This window comes from Mobula birostris, chromosome 25 (genome assembly GCF_030028105.1).
Source record: "Mobula birostris isolate sMobBir1 chromosome 25, sMobBir1.hap1, whole genome shotgun sequence".
Lineage (NCBI taxonomy): Eukaryota > Metazoa > Chordata > Chondrichthyes > Myliobatiformes > Myliobatidae > Mobula > Mobula birostris.
The window spans coordinates 62,313,183-62,331,579 of record NC_092394.1 but is presented as its reverse complement, the minus strand read 5'-3'; the positions used below and the strand labels follow the sequence as shown (position 1 = coordinate 62,331,579).

The following is an 18,397-nucleotide window of genomic DNA, read 5'->3' as shown; positions in this document are numbered from 1 at the left end:
CCTGTACCGCAGTGTTGACAAACACTGTTCCGGCCCCTGCACCCCAATGTTGACACACACTGTTCTGGCCCACGTACCACAGTGTTGACGAACACTGTTCTGATCTGTGAACCAGAGTGTTAACGAACACTGTTCTGACCCGTGTACCACAGTGTTAACGAACACTGTTCTGACCCGTATACCGCAGTGTTAACGAACACAGTTCTGACCCGGGTACCGCAGTGTTAACGAACACTGTTCTAACCCCTGTACTAGAGTGTTAACGAACACGGTTCTGACCCCTGTACCAGAGTGTTAACGAACACGGTTCTGACCCCTGTACCGCAGTGTTAACGAACACGGTTCCGACCTGTCTAGCAGAGTGTTAACGAACACGGTTCCGACCCGTGTAGCAGAGTGTTAACAAACACGGTTCTGACCGATGTACCTGAGTGTTAACGAACACGGTTCTGACCGATGTACCACAGTGTTAACGAACACGGTTCTGGCCCGTGTACTAGAGTGTTAACGAACACGGTTCTGACCCATGTACCAGAGTGTTAACGAACACGGTTCTGACCCGTGTACCAGAGTGTTAACGAACACGGTTCTGACCTGTTTACCACAGCGTTGACGAACACTGTTCTGACCCCTGTACCAGAGTGTTAACGAACACGTTTCTGACCCCTGTACCAGAGTGTTAACGAACACTGTTCCGACCCGTGTACCACAATGTTGTCGCACACTGTTCCAACCCGTGTACCGCAGTGTTGACAAACACTGTTCCGGCCCCTGTACCACAGTGTTGACAAACACTGTTCCGGCCCCTGTACCCCAGTGTTGACAAACACTGTTCCGGCCCCTGTACCCCAGTGTTGACACACACTGTTCTGGTCCACGTACCACAGTGTTGACGAACACTGTTCTGATCCGTGTACCAGAGTGTTAACGAACACAGTTCCGACCCGTGTACCAGAGTGTTAACGAACATGGTTCTGACCCGTGTACCAGAGTGTTAACGAACACGTTTCTGACCCCCGTACCGCAGTGTTGACGTACACTGTTCCAACCCGCGTACCGCAGTGTTGACACACACTGTTCCGGTCCCTGTACCGCAGTGTTGACGAACACTGTTCTAACCCGTGTACCAGAATGTTAACGAACACTGTTCTGATCCCTGTACCAGAGTGTTAACGAACACGGTTCTGACCCGTGTACCACAGTGTTAACGAACATGGTTGTGACCCGTGTACCGCAGTGTTAACGAACACTGTTCTAACCCCTGTACCAGAGTGTTAATGAACACTGTTCCGACCCCTGTACCGCAGTGTTGACGAACACTGTTCCGGCCCGTGTAACGCAGTGTTAACGAACACAGTTCCGACCCATGTACCCAAGTGTTAACGAACACGGTTCTGACCCCTGTACCGCAGTGTTAACGAACACGGTTCCAACCCGTGCAGCAGAGTGTTAACGAACACGGTTCCGACCCGTGTAGCAGAGTGTTAACGAACACGGTTCCGACCCATGTACCCAAGTGTTAACGAACACGGTTCTGACCGATGTACCACAGTGTTAACGAACACGGTTCTGACCCGTGTACCAGAGTGTTAACGAACACTGTTCTGGCCCGTGTACCAGAGTGTGAACGAACACAGTTCTGACCCGTGTACCACAGTGTTGACGAACAGTGTTCTGACCCGTGTACCAGAGTGTTAACGCACACTGTTCTGACCCGTGTACCGCACTGTTAACGAACACGGTTCTGACCCGTGTACCATAGTGTTAACGCACACTGTTCTGACCCGTGTACCACAATGTTGACGCACACTGTTCCAACCCGCGTACTGCAGTGTTGACACACACTGTTCCGGTCCCTGTACCGCAGTGTTGACAAACACTTTTCCGGCCCCTGTACCCCAGTGTTGACACCCACTGTTCTGGCCCACATACCACAGTGTTGACGAACACTGTTCTGATCCATGTACCAGAGTGTTAACGAACACGGTTCTGACCCGTGTACCACAGTGTTAACGAACACTGTTCTGACCCGTGTACCACAGTGTTAACAAACATGGTTCCGACTTGTGCACCACAGTGTTAACGCAAGCTGATCCAACCCATGTACCATAGTGTAAATAAACACAGTTCCGACCCGTGTACCAGTGTTAACACACACTGTTCCGACCCGTGTACCACAGTGTTAATGCATGCAGATCCAACCCGTGTACCACAATGTTAACGCACACAGATCCGACCTGTGCACCACAGTGTTAACGCACCCTGTTCCGACCCATGTACCACTGTGTGATGCACTCTGCTCTGGCATGTATAATAGGCACTGCGAGGCTCGTTGTAACAGACAACTAGTCATATTTGTAGTCAGAGTTGAACATCACAATATCGACTGATGATGAAATAAAAAAAGAGCTTGTTGAACAAGCAGAGTGACAGGAGAGTGAGCCCTCACCTGCACTGTGACTGCTGGCTGGGCTACTGGCAAACTCATCTGCTCCTGGACCGAGGAAAGACAAGTTATCGGCTGCCTGCCGGACCATGCTCCGCCTGGAAGCAAGAGGAAGTAGAATCACATCAGGAAAAGCAGGTGGGATGCTCAGCCATCGTATCCCCTAACACACTTCCTGCAATGGAGGAGCTGATGGGTGAGCTGACAATGAGGGGTACAGGCACGGTGAAAGCATGTGCACATTTTCCCAGGGGGATGCTAAGTACAAAAAGGGCAGAGGTTTCAGATCGGAGGTGAAGGATTGGAAAGGGATGTCTGGGGCACCTTCTTCATGTGGTGCATTTTGGAATAAGCTGCCAGAAATGGTGGTTGGGATGGGCACAGCTACAATATTTAAAATCCATTTTAGTAACAATATGGACAGGAGAGGTTCAGGGGACTATTGGACTAGCTTGTTGGGCAATACAGTCAGCTTGAATGAACTGGGCCAGAGGCCCTGCTTCCATGCTGTAGGATGCCAGAGTGCATGGGAGAGTGGAGTGACCAGTGACCAGACTGAGAAAATACTTACCAATGTCCACACTGGGCTTGGAATGCTCACAAAGCAGCACAAAGATACAGTGATTAGTGTCACACAATACCCGAGTTCAATTCCCACCACCAGCTGTACATTCTCCCCCTTGACTGCATGGGTTTCCCCCCAGGTGCTCCAGATTCCTCCCAAAGTCTAAAGATGTACAGATCAGTAGGTTAAGAGAGCGCCGGTGGGGGTGTGGGGTGGGGGCGGGGGGTAAGAAAGTGCTGGTGGGGTGGAGGGGGGTGTTAACGAGAGGGCCGGTGGGGGTGGGGGGCTGTAAGAGAGTGCTGATGGGGGTGGGAAGGTGTGGGTAAGAGAGCGCCGGTGGGGAGTGGGAGGGGGGGAGAAATGGACGGTGGTGTGTAGGAAGGGGGGAAGAGAGGGCCGGTGGTAAGGGGGGGGGAGAGAGAGGGTCGGTGGAGGAGGGGAGAGTGGGGAGGCTTTCTCTCAGCTGTCGGCGGTTACGAGGAAGGGAAAAATATTGAATGCTGAGGACTACAAGCATATGAAGACTTGTGGGGTAGGCAGTTGAGGCGGCATACAGCAGGGAAAGGAGGTGGAGGTAGGCAAGATGGGCCGAGGGAGTGGGGAGAAGAGGTGATGTAACAGTTATAAATGACATTGTCATTGAATACAGAGAGAGATTAGAAGAATATAGACAGAATACAGAGACAGGCAGAGATTGAACAGACAGGCAGAGAGAGATTGGAAGACTGTAGCTTAAGAGGATGAAAGTGGGGGAGAACAGAATCGACAGGAGATCCAGAGTCATGTTGTGACTGTTTTTGCCACAGCCCTGGCTCTTGTGCAGAGCCAGCAGGTACCACCCTGTTAAGGGTCCTGGCTGATTGCTGACATTCAAGTCAGAGGGTAGGAAAGGATCGTGATGCCTGCACACTAGGATCTTGTGGTGTACCTAATACATCAGCAGGTTGGGACCCTACGGTGTGCCTGTGGCCTCAGGTACCCACCTGCCCATGGCTTCATGGTAGGCCAGCTCCAGCAGCTCCGCCGAGGTGTGTGTGGCATCATGGGCACCACTACCCTGAAGCTCTGCCATGTGCTGCTGGGTCTGGTGGTGGATCTGTATGGCTTCCCCCGAAGGACCTGCAAAGGAAAAATCAGGGGACTGCAATCACACTCAGTTCCACTGTGGCCTGGCCAACCTCTTGTGGGAAAGCCATTTCTCCACAATTAACAAAAAGCTTTGGCAGAGGACATAATTTGGCAGAGGCAATTTGTAAAATTCCATCTTCCCCTGAACATCCTGGTGCAATTCTACACTGCCACCACAGAGAGTATCCTCACATCAGTCACTAACATCTGGTTTGGTGCAGCAGCCCCTCACAATATATGAAAACTACAGCACACTGGCAGGTCAGCAGAAAAGGTCATTGGCTGCATCCTCACAACATGTTGGAGGAACTCAGCAGGTCGGGCAGTACCTGTGGAAATGATCAGTCAACATTTCGGACTGGAACCCTTCGTCAGGACTGAAGAGGGAAGGGGCAGAGGCCCTATAAAGAAGGTGGGGGGAGGGTGGGAAGGAGAAGGCTGGTAGGTTCCAGGTGAAAAACCAGTAAGGGGAAAGATAAAGGGGTGGGAGAAGGGAAGCAGGGAGGTGATAGGCAGGAAAGGTGAAGAAAGGAGAAAACATAATAGGTAGTAGAAAGAGACGGAACCATGAGGGAGGTGATAGGCAGCTGGGGGAGGAGGCAGAGTGAAATAGGGATAGGGGAAGGGAATTACCAGAAGTTGGAGAATTCTATGTTCATACCAAGGGGCTGGAGACTACCTTGACTGTATATGAGGTGTTGCTCCTCCAACCTGAGTTTAGCCTCATCATGGCAGTAGAGGAGGCCATGTATGGACATATCCGAATGGGAATATGAAGCAGAGTTGAAGTGGGTGGCAACCGAGAGATCCTGTCTGTTGTGGCGGACAGAGCGAAGGTGCTTGATGAAGCGGTCCCCCAATCTGCGTCGGGTTTCACCGATGTAGAGGAGGCGGCACCAGGAGCACTGGATGCAATAGATGACCCCAACAGACTCACAAGTGAAGTGTTGTCTCACCTGGAAAGACTGATTGGGGCCCTGAATGGTGGCAAGAGAGGAGGTGTAGTGACAGGTGTAGCACTTACGCTTACAGGGATAAGTGCCGGGTGGGAGATCCGTGGGGAGGGACGTGTGGATCGCAGAGGAACCGATCCCTGCGGAAAGCGAAGAGGGGTGGAGAGGGAAAGGTGTGCTTGGTGGTGGCATCGGTGAAACCCGACGCAGATTGGGGGACCGCTTCATCGAGCACCTCTGCTCCGTCCGCTACAACAGACAGGATCTCCTGGTTGCCACCCACTTCAGCTCTGCTTCACATTCCCATTTGGATATGTCCATACATGGCCTCCTCTACTGCCATGATGAGGCTAAACTCAGGTTGGAGGAGCAACACCTCATATACTGTCAAGGTAGTCTCCAGCCCCTTGGTATGAACACAGAATTTTCCAACTTCTGGTAATTCCCTCCCCCTCCCTTTCCTATCGCTATTTCACTCTACCCCCTCCCCCAGCTGCCTATCACCTCCCTCATGGTTCCGCCTCCTTCTACTACCCATTGTGTATTCTCCCATTCTTTCTTTTCCTTTCTTGCCTGTCACCTCCCTGCCTCCCTTCCCCCACCCCCTTATCTTTCCCCTTACTGGTTTTTCACCTGGAACCTACAAGCCCTCTCCTTCCCACCCTCCCCCCACCTTCTTTATAGGGTCTCTGCCCCTCCCCTCTTCAGTCCTGATGAAGGGTTCCAGCCCGAAACGTTCACTGATCATTTCCACAGATACTGCCCGACCTGCTGAGTTCCTGCAGCGTGTTGTGAGTGTTGCTTTGACCCCAGCAACTGCAGAGTATTTTGTGTTTACAATTGGCTGCAGCCCACCATCACTATAGGACTTGTATGTGTCCAGAACAAGGAAGTGGGCAGGAAAAGTCATTGTGGACACCACCCACCCTGCAAATTGCCTTTTCCAAAAGCTCCCTTCCGGAGTACGTTATAGGACTATTAAAACAAAAACTTTCTTCTCCAGGCAGTTAATCCAATCAATCATTGCGGTTTGCCCACCCCTACCCCCTCCATCTATTACCTCTGTCACTGCATTCTAAACACCTTACCACATTTATTAATGCAGTTTACATTGTAAATACATGTTGGTATTTGTGTATTTATGCACGTTTTATTCCATATCTGTACTTTAATCGCTAACATTATTTTTATGTAACTCTTTATAATTATTGAATGTTGTCACTTTTTTGTTGTATGTCGTGTTCTGACGAACATACAGCAGCAAATTCCTAATACTGAACATGTATGGTGAATAAGGTTAATCCTGGATCCTTGATCATTGAAAGGAAATCATACACACACAGAAAGATGCAGCTTTTAATTTACAAGGGTGGCGTGGTGTGATACTAAGATCCCTTGCCTCACAGTCTGAAGGTTGAGTCTCCAACAATTAAAAACAGAACATGCTGGAAAAACTCAGTAGATCAGGCAGCATCTATTGAGGGAGAATGTCAGGTCACTCGTCTGAGCGTTACTGGTACCATGTAACCCACTACTACCTGTTGCATGGTCGGGTGGTCGGCGACTAAACCAGCTCCCCCACCAGGCTTTCCTGGTGAGGAGGGTGGCGAGGGACCCTGCAGGACGAAAAACAAGACCTGTCAAAGGGTGGATGAACCCTCGCGTAGGGTCAATGGCCATCTAGCAAACACTTGCCTTGAAGCTCGGAAAGGGCATCCCTTGCAACGAAGCTTGGTCTGGCCATTCACTGCAAAAGAACTTTCCCCAGTCGTCTTGGACGCCACCATGGTGCTGGATCTGGGAGGGGATGTTGAGAGGGTGGGTCTGGACCTGTACAACCCCCTACTCACCTAAAATCCATTCACGTACACGCTGTTCCTTTCTGAGGAGTGGGGTATCCCGCCTCATTAACTGACTGAAAGGAACCATCATCATCCTATGAGATGGATAGCCAGAGAGAGATTGAGGGAGAAACAGTTACTGTTTCACATCAAAGATTCTTCATTTGAACCATGGTCAGAGCAATGGATGGAATGAGGCTCAGAGGGTGGTAAGCCGGTGAGTGAGGGGAGTGGAATAATCAAGGCACTTTAACCATCCATCATGCTCCCCCAGCTTCTCCGTGACCTGAACTAACATATTTAATCTGGTCAGGAGATTTTGCAGATGTTGAGCATCTTGAGCAACACACACAAAATGCTGGAGAAACTCAGCAAGAGAGTTTGGAAGGGAATAAATAGTCACTGTTTTGAGTGGACTGTCCTCTTTCCATAGATGCTGCCTGACTTGCTGAGTTCCTCCAGCATTTTGTGTGTTTTCTCTCTTGGGATGGGCATGAGGAGTTTCAGCAGGAGATTAAACCCTGATCTTTGATGTCTTCAACTTGAAGTCTTTACTCAGTTTCTCTTTCCACAGATACCACTGAATGTCAGATTTATCAGATTCCCAGAATTATTTATCACACGTGCATTGAGACATAAAGTAAAATGCACCATTTGCATTAACAACCAACACACCTAAGGATCTGCTGGGGACAGCCCACACGTGCAGCACCAACAAAGCATGCACACGAGATTCAGCAGAACAAAACAATGAGCGACAACATCAGCATAACAAGGCCTTTTACCATCCACTCACCAACACAGACAGACCTCCAGCCTCAGAATAGGCCACCTCCAGGCTTGTTTTTGGCCCCAGACTCTCAGACATTGGGCCTCTAACTTCAGACCTTGTCCTAGGATTCGGCAACCTTTGGGCCTAGATCCCAGGACTCATTAATCACTGGTTACTTTTTGGACTTCAACTTCCAGAGCCGCAAGGATCTCCAACCCTTGTGACCTGGGTCTTCATGATTCCTTTGGGGCTCTACCTTCAGTCTTTGACCTTCCAGACTCACTGGCTCTGGACCATGACCTTCAAATTTGCCCTCTAGATTCTAGACCAGCATCTAGATTCACTAATCACAAGTTTGACTTTTGGGCTTCAACTTCCAGATCTACAGGGAGCTTAAACCCCAGCCACCAGAGGGGGTGCAGATCAACAGACTTCACGACTCAGAATCAGGTGTAATATCACTGGCATATGTTGTGAAATTTGTTAATTTCGCGGCAGCAGTACATAAAATACACAATAATATAGAAAAAAAATAAGTAGATCAATTAAAGTATATTTACGCACATTAATTAGTTAAGTTTAAAATAGTGCAAAAACAGAAATAATAAAAGTGAGGTAGTGTCCATGAGTTAAATGTCCATTTAGGAATCGGACAGCAGAGGGGAAGACACTGTTCCTGAATCGCTGAGTGTGTGCCTTCAGGCTTCAGTACCTCCTTTCCTGATGGTAACAATGAGAAGAGGGCATGCCCTGGGTGCTGGGGATCCTTAGTCTAGCGTAGTTTTGTGTTGTTTCATGTAGCACCAGGATCCTGGAGGAACGTTCTTTTGTTTTTACCGTGTACTGTACGAGCAGCTTATGGTTGAAATGACAATAAACTTGACTGGACTTGACATGAATAATGAACACTGACCTTTCTGAGGCACCACTCCTTGAAGATGCCTTGGAGGCTAGTACCCAAGATGGAGCTGACTAATTTTACAACTTTCTGCAGCTGTTTTCAATCCTGTGCAGTAGTCACCACCACCCACCCCCCCATACCAGACAGCGAATGCAGCCTGTCAGGATGCTCTCTGCAGTACATCTGTAGAAGTTTAAGTGTCTTTGGGTGACTAACCAAATTTTCTCAGACTCCTAATGAGCTTCTGTCTTGCCTTCTTTATACAGTGGCATGCAAATATTTGGGCACCCCGGTCAAAGTTTCTGTTACTGTGAATAGTTAAGTGAGTAGAAGATGAACTGATCTCCAAAAGTCATAAAATTAAAGATGAAACATTCTTTTCAACATTTTAAGCAAGATTAGTGTATTATTTTTGTTTTGTACAATTTTAGAGTGAAAAAAGGAAAGGAGCACCATGCAAAATTTTGGGCACCCCAAGAGACTTGAGCACGCAGATAACTTTTACCAAGGTCTCAGACCTTAATTAGCTTGTTAGGGCTATGGCTTGTTCACAGTCATTGTTAGGAAAGGCCAGGTGATGCAAATTTCAAAGCTTTATAAATACCCTGACTCCTTAAACCTCGTCCCAACAATCAGCAACCATGGGCTCCTCTAAGCAGCTGCCTGGCACTCTGAAAATTAAAATAAATGATGCCCACAAAGCAGGAAAAGGCTATAAGAAGATAGCAAAGCGTTTTCAGGTAGCCGTTTCCTCAGTTCGTAATGTAATTAAGAAATGGCAGTTAACAGGATCGGTGGAGGTCAAGATGAGGTCTGGAAGACCAAGAAAACTTTCCAAGAAAACTGCTCATAGGATTGCTAGAAAGGCAAATCAAGACCTCTGTTTGACCGCAAAAGACCTTCAGGAAGATTTAGCTGACTCTGGAGTGGTGCTGCACTGTCCTAATGTTCAGCGACACCTGCACAAATATGACCTTCATGGAAGAGTCATCAGAAGAAAACGTTTCCTGTGTCCTCACCACAAAATTCAGCATCAGAACTTTGCAAAAGAACATCTAAACAAGCCTGATGCATTTTGGAAACAAGTCCTGCGGACTGATGCAGTTAAAATAGAACTTCTTGGCCGCAATGAGCAAAAGTATGTTTGGAGAAAAAAAAAGGGTGCAGAATTTCATGAAGTGAACACCTCTACAACTGCTAAGCACGGGGGTGGATTGATCATGCTTTGGGCTTGTGTTGCACCCAGTGGCACGGGGAACATTTCACTGATCGAGGGAAGAATTAATTCAATTAAATACCAGCAAATTCTGGAAGCAAACATCACACCGTCTGTTTAAAAAAAAAGTTGAAGATGAAAAGGGGATGGCTTCTACAACAGGATGATGATCCTAAACACACCTCAAAATCCACAATGGACCACCTCAAGAGGCGCAAGCTGAAGGTTTTGCCATGGCCCTCACAGTCCCCCGACCTAAACATCATCGAAAATCTGTGGATAGACCTCAAAAGAGCAGTGCATGCAAGACGGCCCAAGAATCTCACAGAACTAGAAGCCTTTTGCCAGGAAGAATGGGTGAAAATCCCCCAAACAAGAATTGAAAGACTCTTAGCTGGCTACAGAAAGCGCTTACAAGCAGTGATACTTGCCAAAGGGAGTGTTACTAAGTACTGACCATGCAGGGTGCCCAAACTTTTGCTTCGGGGCCCTTTTCCTTTTTTGTTATTTTGAAACTGTAAAAGATGGAAATAAAAAAGTAACCTTGCTCAGAATATTAAAGAAATCTGTCATCTTTAACTTTATGCCTTTTAGAAATCAGGTCATCTTTTACTTGCTTAGCTATTCACAGTAACAGAAATTTTGACCAGGGGTGCCCAAACTTTTGCTTGCATCCATGTGTTGGAACCAGGTTAGACCTCAGAGATCCTGACACCCATTAACTTGAAATTGCTCACTCTCTCCACTTCTGATCCTTCTATGAGGATTGATTCATGTTCGCTCGACCTACCCTTTCTGAAGACCACAGTCTTACTGATGTTGAGTGCAAGGTTGTTGCTGCGACACCACCCAACTGATATATCTCACTCCTGTACGCCCTCTTGTCTCCACCACCCAACTGATATATCTCACTCCTGTATGCCCTCTTGTCTCCATCTGAGATTCTACCAACAATGGTTGTATCATCAGCAAATTTATAGATGGCATTTGAACTATACCTAGCCACAGGCATAGGCTTAGAGAGAGCAGGGCAGTGGGCTGAGCACACACCCCTGAAGTGCGCCACTGTTGATCGTCAGCAAGGAGGAGATGTTATTACCAATCCACAAAGATTGTGGCCCTCTGGTGAGGAAGTCAAGGATTCAGTTGCAGAGACCAGGTACAAAGACCAGGGTTCTGTAGCTTATCAATCAGGACTGTGGGAATATGTTAAACGCTGAGCTATGGTCAACAAACAGCATCCTGACATAGGTGTTAGCAATGTCCATGTGATCTAAAGCCACGTGAATAGCCATTGAGATTGTGTCTGCCATAAACCTATTGTGGCAATTGGGTCCAGGTCCAGGTCCTTGCTGAGGCAGGAGTTGATTCTGGCCATGACCAACTTCAAAGCATTTCATCACTATAGATGACTCCGAATCATACAGGCCTCTGTCTCCGGACCAGAGCTCAACAGGGATTGCTGGTCTCCTCAGCACCTGCTGACTCGACTTCTGGGACTGCTGACATTCAATGGACTCAAACTCCAGCACAGGCTCTTCATTTATTACCCTAACATTCTGTGTCAACACAACACTGGGGGCTAATTGGGGTAATGATTAACAATATTTTGCAGATGGGAAATCATGTTTCTGTCTGTGTTTCAAGGGACATTAGAGATCTTGCTATATGAGTCAGTAGAAATTGGAATTTTTTCCTCAGTTTGTAAAAACAGAAAAAGCTGGAAGTATTCAATGGGTCAGGCAGCATCTACAGTTCAGGTAGATCTGTTCCATTCTAATAAAAGATCATTAATCAGAAATATCAGCGCTGCTTTGCCCTCCATAGATGCTGCCTGACCTGCTGAGTTCCTCCAGCATTTTGTGTGTGCTGCTCCAACTGTCCAACAGAAGGGGAGCACTGTAATGTAGGGTTAGCACCAGTGATAGGGGCCAATTCACACCGCTGTCTATAGGTAGTTCGAGTAGGTTTCCTCCAGGTACTGTAATTTCCTTCCATATACATACAAAGACATATGGATTGTAAGTTGTGGGTAGGCTCTGTTGGCGTTGGAAGCAGAGAAACACTTGTGGACTGCACCCAGCACATCCTCATACTGCGCTGGTCATTGACCATTCGCTGCATGTTTATTTTAGGGCAGCATGATGCATCACATTGCAATTCCAGTATCCCAGGTTCAATTCTGCCACTGTCTGGAAGGAGTTTGCACATTCTCCCTATGACCACGAGGTGATCCAGTTTCAAAGACTCATGGCGACACTTGCGGGCTGCTCCCTCGGACTGTGTTCTTCACTAATGCAAATGACACATTTCACTATTTTGATGTTCTAATGTAGCCAATTATTCTTTTGTCTTTCTTATTTATTATAATGCAAAAGGCAGCTGTCTGGCTAACTTGCTGCACACCAGTGTAACCATGTGACTTGCTTTCTCTGTCACATGCCCATTAACTGCCCTTTGATTCTTATTACTTACCTTCACTCAAGAGTAATTTACAGCAGACAGATAACCTATCAAGTCTTTGGGATGGGGCAGGAAACCAGAGGTGACAGGGAAAACATGCAAACTCCACATGGACCACACACAAGGTCAGGATTGAACAGAGGTCCTTACTCTGAACATGCCACATGGCCAAGTACTGCCACGTTACTAGAATGACTGAAGCACAGAAGCAGACCTTTTGGCCCAACAGGATCATGCTGATCATCAAGCACTCTTCTTCCCCACTAATGTGATTTTCCATGTACCTGCAGTAACACAATTACAGTAGTCTGCTGGGTATGAATGGGAGTTGTTTTTATCCAATCTACAATACCCATGAATACAGGCTCGCCAGTAATAAACTTGTTTTACAACTTTGCTTTGCTCACTAATCATTGCCCAACCCCATCAAATTCCTGTAGGTGAATTTAGGTAGGCATCTGAACAAGCAGAAAATGGAGGGTGGAGGGATATGGACCACGTGCAAGCAGGCAAAATTAATTTACATTGGCATCCTGGCCAGCACAGCCGACTTCATGTACTGTACCACATTCTACAACACAAACAGGAGAAAAGGACCATCTGAGCTGGCAATGGCCAATAAAGATTCGAATAGGATGGAAAACTGGAGCAGAAAGAGGGAAAACTGAACATACCTGGAAGTGTCCACGTCCACAGATCCGTCAAAGTTGCCATGCAAGTTAAGAAGTTATATGGTGTGTTGGCCTTCATTAGTCAGGGGATTGAGTTCAAGAGCTGCGAGCTAATGTTGCAGCTCTATAAAACCCTGGTTAGACCACACTTACAGAAGTGAGCTTAGTTTTGGTCATCTCATTAAAAGCAGAACGTGGAAGCTTTAGTGAATGTGCAGCGGAAATTTATCTGAACGTTGCCTGGACTAGACAGCACGTCTTATAAAGACTGTTAAGCGAGCTAGGGTTTCTCTCTTTGGAGCAAAGGAGGATGAGAGGCGACTTGATAAAGGTGTACAAGATGATAAGAGGCATAGATAGAGTGCATAGCCAGAGACTTCTTCCCAGGGTGAAAATAGCCAATATAAGCAGGTATGATTTTAAAGTGATTGGAGGAAAGTAAAGGACGAAGTCAGAGGTAGGCTCTGTACACAGAGTGGTGAGTGCGTGGAACACCTCGTCAGGTTGTGGCCATTACACTACAGGCATTTAAGTAGCTCTTAGATAGGCACGTGGACAGCAGAAAAGTGGAGGGTCATATGGAAGGATCTTATGAGTAGGTAAAAAAGGTCAGTGTCACATTGTGGGCTAAACGGCCTGTATTGTGCTGTAATGCTTTATGTTCAATGCTCAAGACTGGCCAGGTGAGTTAAGCACTACACTTTAGCAATATATGACCACCCTGATCACTTTGCACTAAAATGTATTTTGTTTTGTTCTAATCATGTTCTTTCTTGCAAAAGTTATGTATAATTTAAGTTTTAATTTATCTTTTTCATGTAATAGTTATCTGATTCTATGTGCCTGTTATGCTGCTGTAGATGATTTTCATTGCAACTATGAAAATATGTATTTGCGCATGTGACAATAAACTCAACTTTGATTCTCCTCACTATATGATCCATACCTGGGATGAGTTCCAGTCACTGATACCTTGTATGCAGGCCACAGAGAGGGCCAGCTGGGTATCTGTCTCTGTGCATCACCTCTTCCAGCTGGTCCCACATACTGAATTCTAACTGCTGTTTTGGTCACAAACACACTGGTCTCTGCCACTCTCGGCATCTGATGGGAGAGCCACTGGGAACAGTTAGGAGTCAGAGCCTTGTCACGTGTGACCAGCTGCCAGCCAAGCTCACCTACCGGTGGGGAATGTGTGCATCCACCGCCTCCTATTAGACGTCAGCTTCATCGGCATGCGGGAGGGAGCAAAGGGATTGATGAGCGCCCGTTGTGGGGTGTAGCCGCCCGGCCTGACATGGAGCATGGACTCGGCACTGCCCACGTGGAAGCGGCCCGGCGCACTGGAATCCCGCTGCTGCGAGTCAGCCATTCTCTCCAGGACATCTACAACAGAGGCCGGAAACCACAGAACAGTCAGGTTTCCTACATTCAATTTAACCGAACACTGTTGTTCAAAATCCACTTGCCCCTCCCCAAAGCTACACCCATTCAACAGGTGCTACTCAAGGACAGCTACTATCCTGTCCTGCTGCTATCAAAACAGACCTGTCACACACTAAAAGATGAACTATTCCATCACAGGCACAACATCCCCAGCTTGAGGACATCTTCATAAGGTGGTACCCTGCCATTAAAGACCTCCACCATTTGGGACATGCCCTCTTCATGTTACTACCATTGGGGAGGAGGTACAGAAGCCTGAAGACACAAAAACACACAATGATTCAGAAACAGCTTTTTTTTCCTCTGCCATCAGATTTCTTCTCATTACATGATCTAATATACAGGATACAAGGTCTAGCCGAGAGTGGGAGTGACTGCACTGCCATCTTGGATACAAACCAGACTGAAGGCCAGAAGAGCAACAAAGTGAATGAAACCACCTATACTGCTATTGGACTAGTTGCTTAGTTTTGCAATTTAAATTAATTTTTATGTATTGCAATGTACTGCTACCGCAAAATGACAAATTTCAAGCTCAACTGTTAATTTCCCAAACTACTTTGTTGTTGGCCTTTGCACATCATGTACTGCACTAATACTCACAATTCTGCACTTTTATAAACCTGGGGTGCTTACGGATGACATAATCTGTCTGCAGGGCACACAAAGATTTTTCACTGTATCTCAGTCAACACTACAACACAGAAACAGCCTTCAACCCACCTAGTCCATGCTGAACTATCATTTTGCCCAGTCCCATCAACCTGTACTTTGACCATAGTCCTCCATACCCCTCCCATCCATGTACTTATCTAAACTTCTCTTAAATGTTAAAATTGAACCCACATCCACCACAAGCTGGCAGCTCGTTTCACCCTCACTCCACACTCTGAATGACATGTATACTTATTCTTGACAAAAATAACTCAGTTCAATTTAATACTATTATATACAAAGTAGTTTTGAAGGCCTTGTTCAAGGTAGCTGGTTAACAAGCTACAAGTCAAGGATATTAAAGGAAAGATTCTGGCATGGCTGATTGGCAGGAGGCAAACAGTGGGAATAAAAGGAGCCTTTTCTGTTTGGCTACCATTGACTAGAGACGTTCTCCAGGGGTCAATGTTAGGACCTATTCTTTTCAGGTTATATGTCAATAATTTGGATGATAGAATTGATGGCTTTGTTGCAGATGATACGAAGATAGATGGAGGGTCAGGTAGTTTTGTGGAAGTACAGAGGCTACAGAAGGACTTAGATAAAGAGAATGGGCAAAGAAGTGGTAGACAGAATACAGTGTTGGGAAGTGTATGGTAGAAGAAATGAAAGGGGTGACTATTTTCTAAATGTCGAGAAAATACAAAAATCTGAGGCACAAAGGGACTTGAAAGTCCTTATGCAGGATTCCCTAAAGGCTAATTTGCAGGTTGAGTCTCAGGTGAGGAAGGTAAATGTGATGTTGTCATTCATTTCAAGAGGACTTGAATATAAAAGCAAGGATGCACTGTTGAAACTTTATAAAGCACTGGTGAGGCTTCACTTGGAATATTGTGAACAGGTATGGGTGCCTTATCTTAGAAAAGTTGTGCTGAAACTGGAGAGGGTTCAAAGGAGGTTCAAGAAAATGATTCCAGGATTGAATGGCTTGTCATATGAAGAGCGTTTGAGGCTCTGGGCCTGTATTCACTAGAATTCAGAAGAATGAGGGATGACCTTATTGAGACCTATGAAATGGTGAAAGGCCTTGATAGAGTGGATATGGAGAAGTGGTTTCCTATGGTGGGAGTGTCTAAGACCGGAGGACACAGCCTCAGAATAGAGGGGTGTCCTTTTAGAACAGAGATGAGGAGGAATTTCTTTAGCCAGAGAGTGGTGAATCTGTGGAATTCTTTGCCACAGGCAGCTGTGGAGGCCAAGTCTTTATGTATATTTAAGGACGACGTTGGTAGATCCTTCATTGGCCAGGGCAAGAAGGGATTGGGGGGGGGAGTGGGCGGGGGAGGCAGGGCTCCGGAACCTGGGCCTTAGCACTCAGATCTGCAGCTGGATCTTCAACTTCCTCACAGACAGGACCCTGGCTGTAAAAATAGGGGACAAGCTCTCCTCTACAATCCCCACAGGGCTGTGTACTCAGCCCCCTGGTGTACTCACTGTACACCCATAATTGTGTAGCCAAGTTTCCATCGAACTCAATATATAAGTTTGCTGATGACACCACAATTGTAGGCCATATCTTGGGTAATGATGAGTTTGAGTACAGAGAGGAAATTAAGAACCTGGTGGCATGGTGCGAAGACAATAACCTATCCCCCAACGTCAGCAAGACGAAGGAATTGGTTGTTGACTTCAGAAGGAGTAGCGGACCACACGACCCCATTTACATCGGTGGTGTGCAAGTGGAACAGGTCAAAAGCTTTAAGTTCCTCGGGGTCAATATCACAAATGACCTGACTTGGTCCAACCAAGCAGAGTCCACTACCAAGAAGGCCCACCAGCGCCTTTACTTCCTGAGAAGACTAAAGAAATTTGGCCTGTCCCCTAAAACCCTCACTAATTTTTATAGATGCACCGTATAAAGCATTCTTCTAGGATGCATCACAACCTGGTATGGAAGTTGTCCTGTCCAAGACCGGAAGAAGCTGCAGAAGATTGTGAACACAGCCCAGCACATCACACAAACCAATCTTCAGTTCTTGGACTGACTTTACACCGCACGCTGTCAGAGCAGTGCAGCCAGGATAATCAAGGACACGACCCACCCAGCCAACACACTTTTTGTCTCTCTTCCCTCCGGGAGAAGGCTCAGGAGCTTGAAGACTTGTACGGCCAGATTTGGGAACAGCTTCTTTCCAACTGTGATAAGACTGCTGAACGGATCCTGACCTGGATCTGGGCCGTACCCTCCAAATATCTGGACCTGCCTCTTGGTTGTTTTGCACTACCTTACTTTCCCTTTTCTATTTTCTATTTATGATTTATAATTTAAATTTTTACTATTTACTATTGATTTGTATTCAAGGGAGCGCGAAGCACAAAATCAAATATCGTTGTGATGATTATATACTCTAGTATCAATTGTTTGGCAACAATAATGTAAAGTAAAGTAAAGATTGAGGCTGAGAGGGAAAAAATGGATCAGCCATGATAAAACAGTGAGGCAGACATGATGTGCCAAATGGCCTAATTCTGCTCCTATATCCTGTGGTCTTATATGGGTTCCCAAAGTCAGAGACCTCATGGGGTTTGCCCACCTGATAAGTTAGGCCTGAGTGTCAGAGCTCAGATCCATGCACAGAGATCAACAGATCTGTTGTACAATCCATGATCCCTAGGCCCACCAGGGTTATACAGGCTATGATGTAGAGACACAGAAAACCTACAGCACAATACAGACCCTTTGGCCCACAAAGCTGTGCCAAACATGTCCTTACCTTAGAAATTAACTAGGGTTACCCATAGCCCTCTATTTTTCTGAGCTCCATGTATCTGTCCAGGAGTCTCTTAAAAGACCCTATCGTATCTGCCTCCACCACCATCGCCGGCAGCCCATTCCACATACTCACCACTCTCTGCATAAAAAAATTCTCCCTGATATCTCCTCTGTACCTAAGGACAGGCCAATCCAGCCAGTGTTCCACACAAGCATCCATCTAGCTACTAATAAACCTCAGTGAAGAGTCACAAGCTAGCCTTTCAAAAGCATCCCAATATTTGCAAGAGCTAAGCGGCAGGAGAAGGGCTCCAGAGCAGCCTGGATCTTGTTTAGTTTGGTAACATTCACCAGGCATTCTGTGCTGTTAATGGCACCACACAAATGAGAAGGGTTACTGCTATTCTTAGTGCTGGGAGATGTACCAGGTTACTGTTACCAGTGTACCAAATGTAACAGTAACAGTTACAAGATAACAGCTTTGGTCATCTTGGATGCTGATCAAGTTGTCCTAAGACAGACAACCTGATGAACAGCGTGCAAGATGGCCAAAGCTCTGATCGACTCT

General features: G+C 46.7%; 1 protein-coding gene across 8 annotated transcripts in view; it reads right to left on the bottom strand.

Annotated features, from left to right (window-relative positions):
• depdc5 (DEP domain containing 5, GATOR1 subcomplex subunit) overlaps positions 1-18,397 on the bottom strand; it is a 234,001-nt gene that overhangs the window by 120,481 nt on the left and 95,123 nt on the right. For all 8 annotated transcript variants that reach the window (XM_072243711.1, XM_072243716.1, XM_072243712.1 and 5 more), the window contains exons 21-23: positions 14,139-14,342; positions 3,995-4,130; positions 2,450-2,544 (exon numbers count right to left, since the gene is read on the bottom strand). In XM_072243711.1, the coding sequence (XP_072099812.1) occupies positions 2,450-2,544; positions 3,995-4,130; positions 14,139-14,342 (435 nt within the window). The remainder of the gene's footprint in view (positions 1-2,449; positions 2,545-3,994; positions 4,131-14,138; positions 14,343-18,397) is intronic.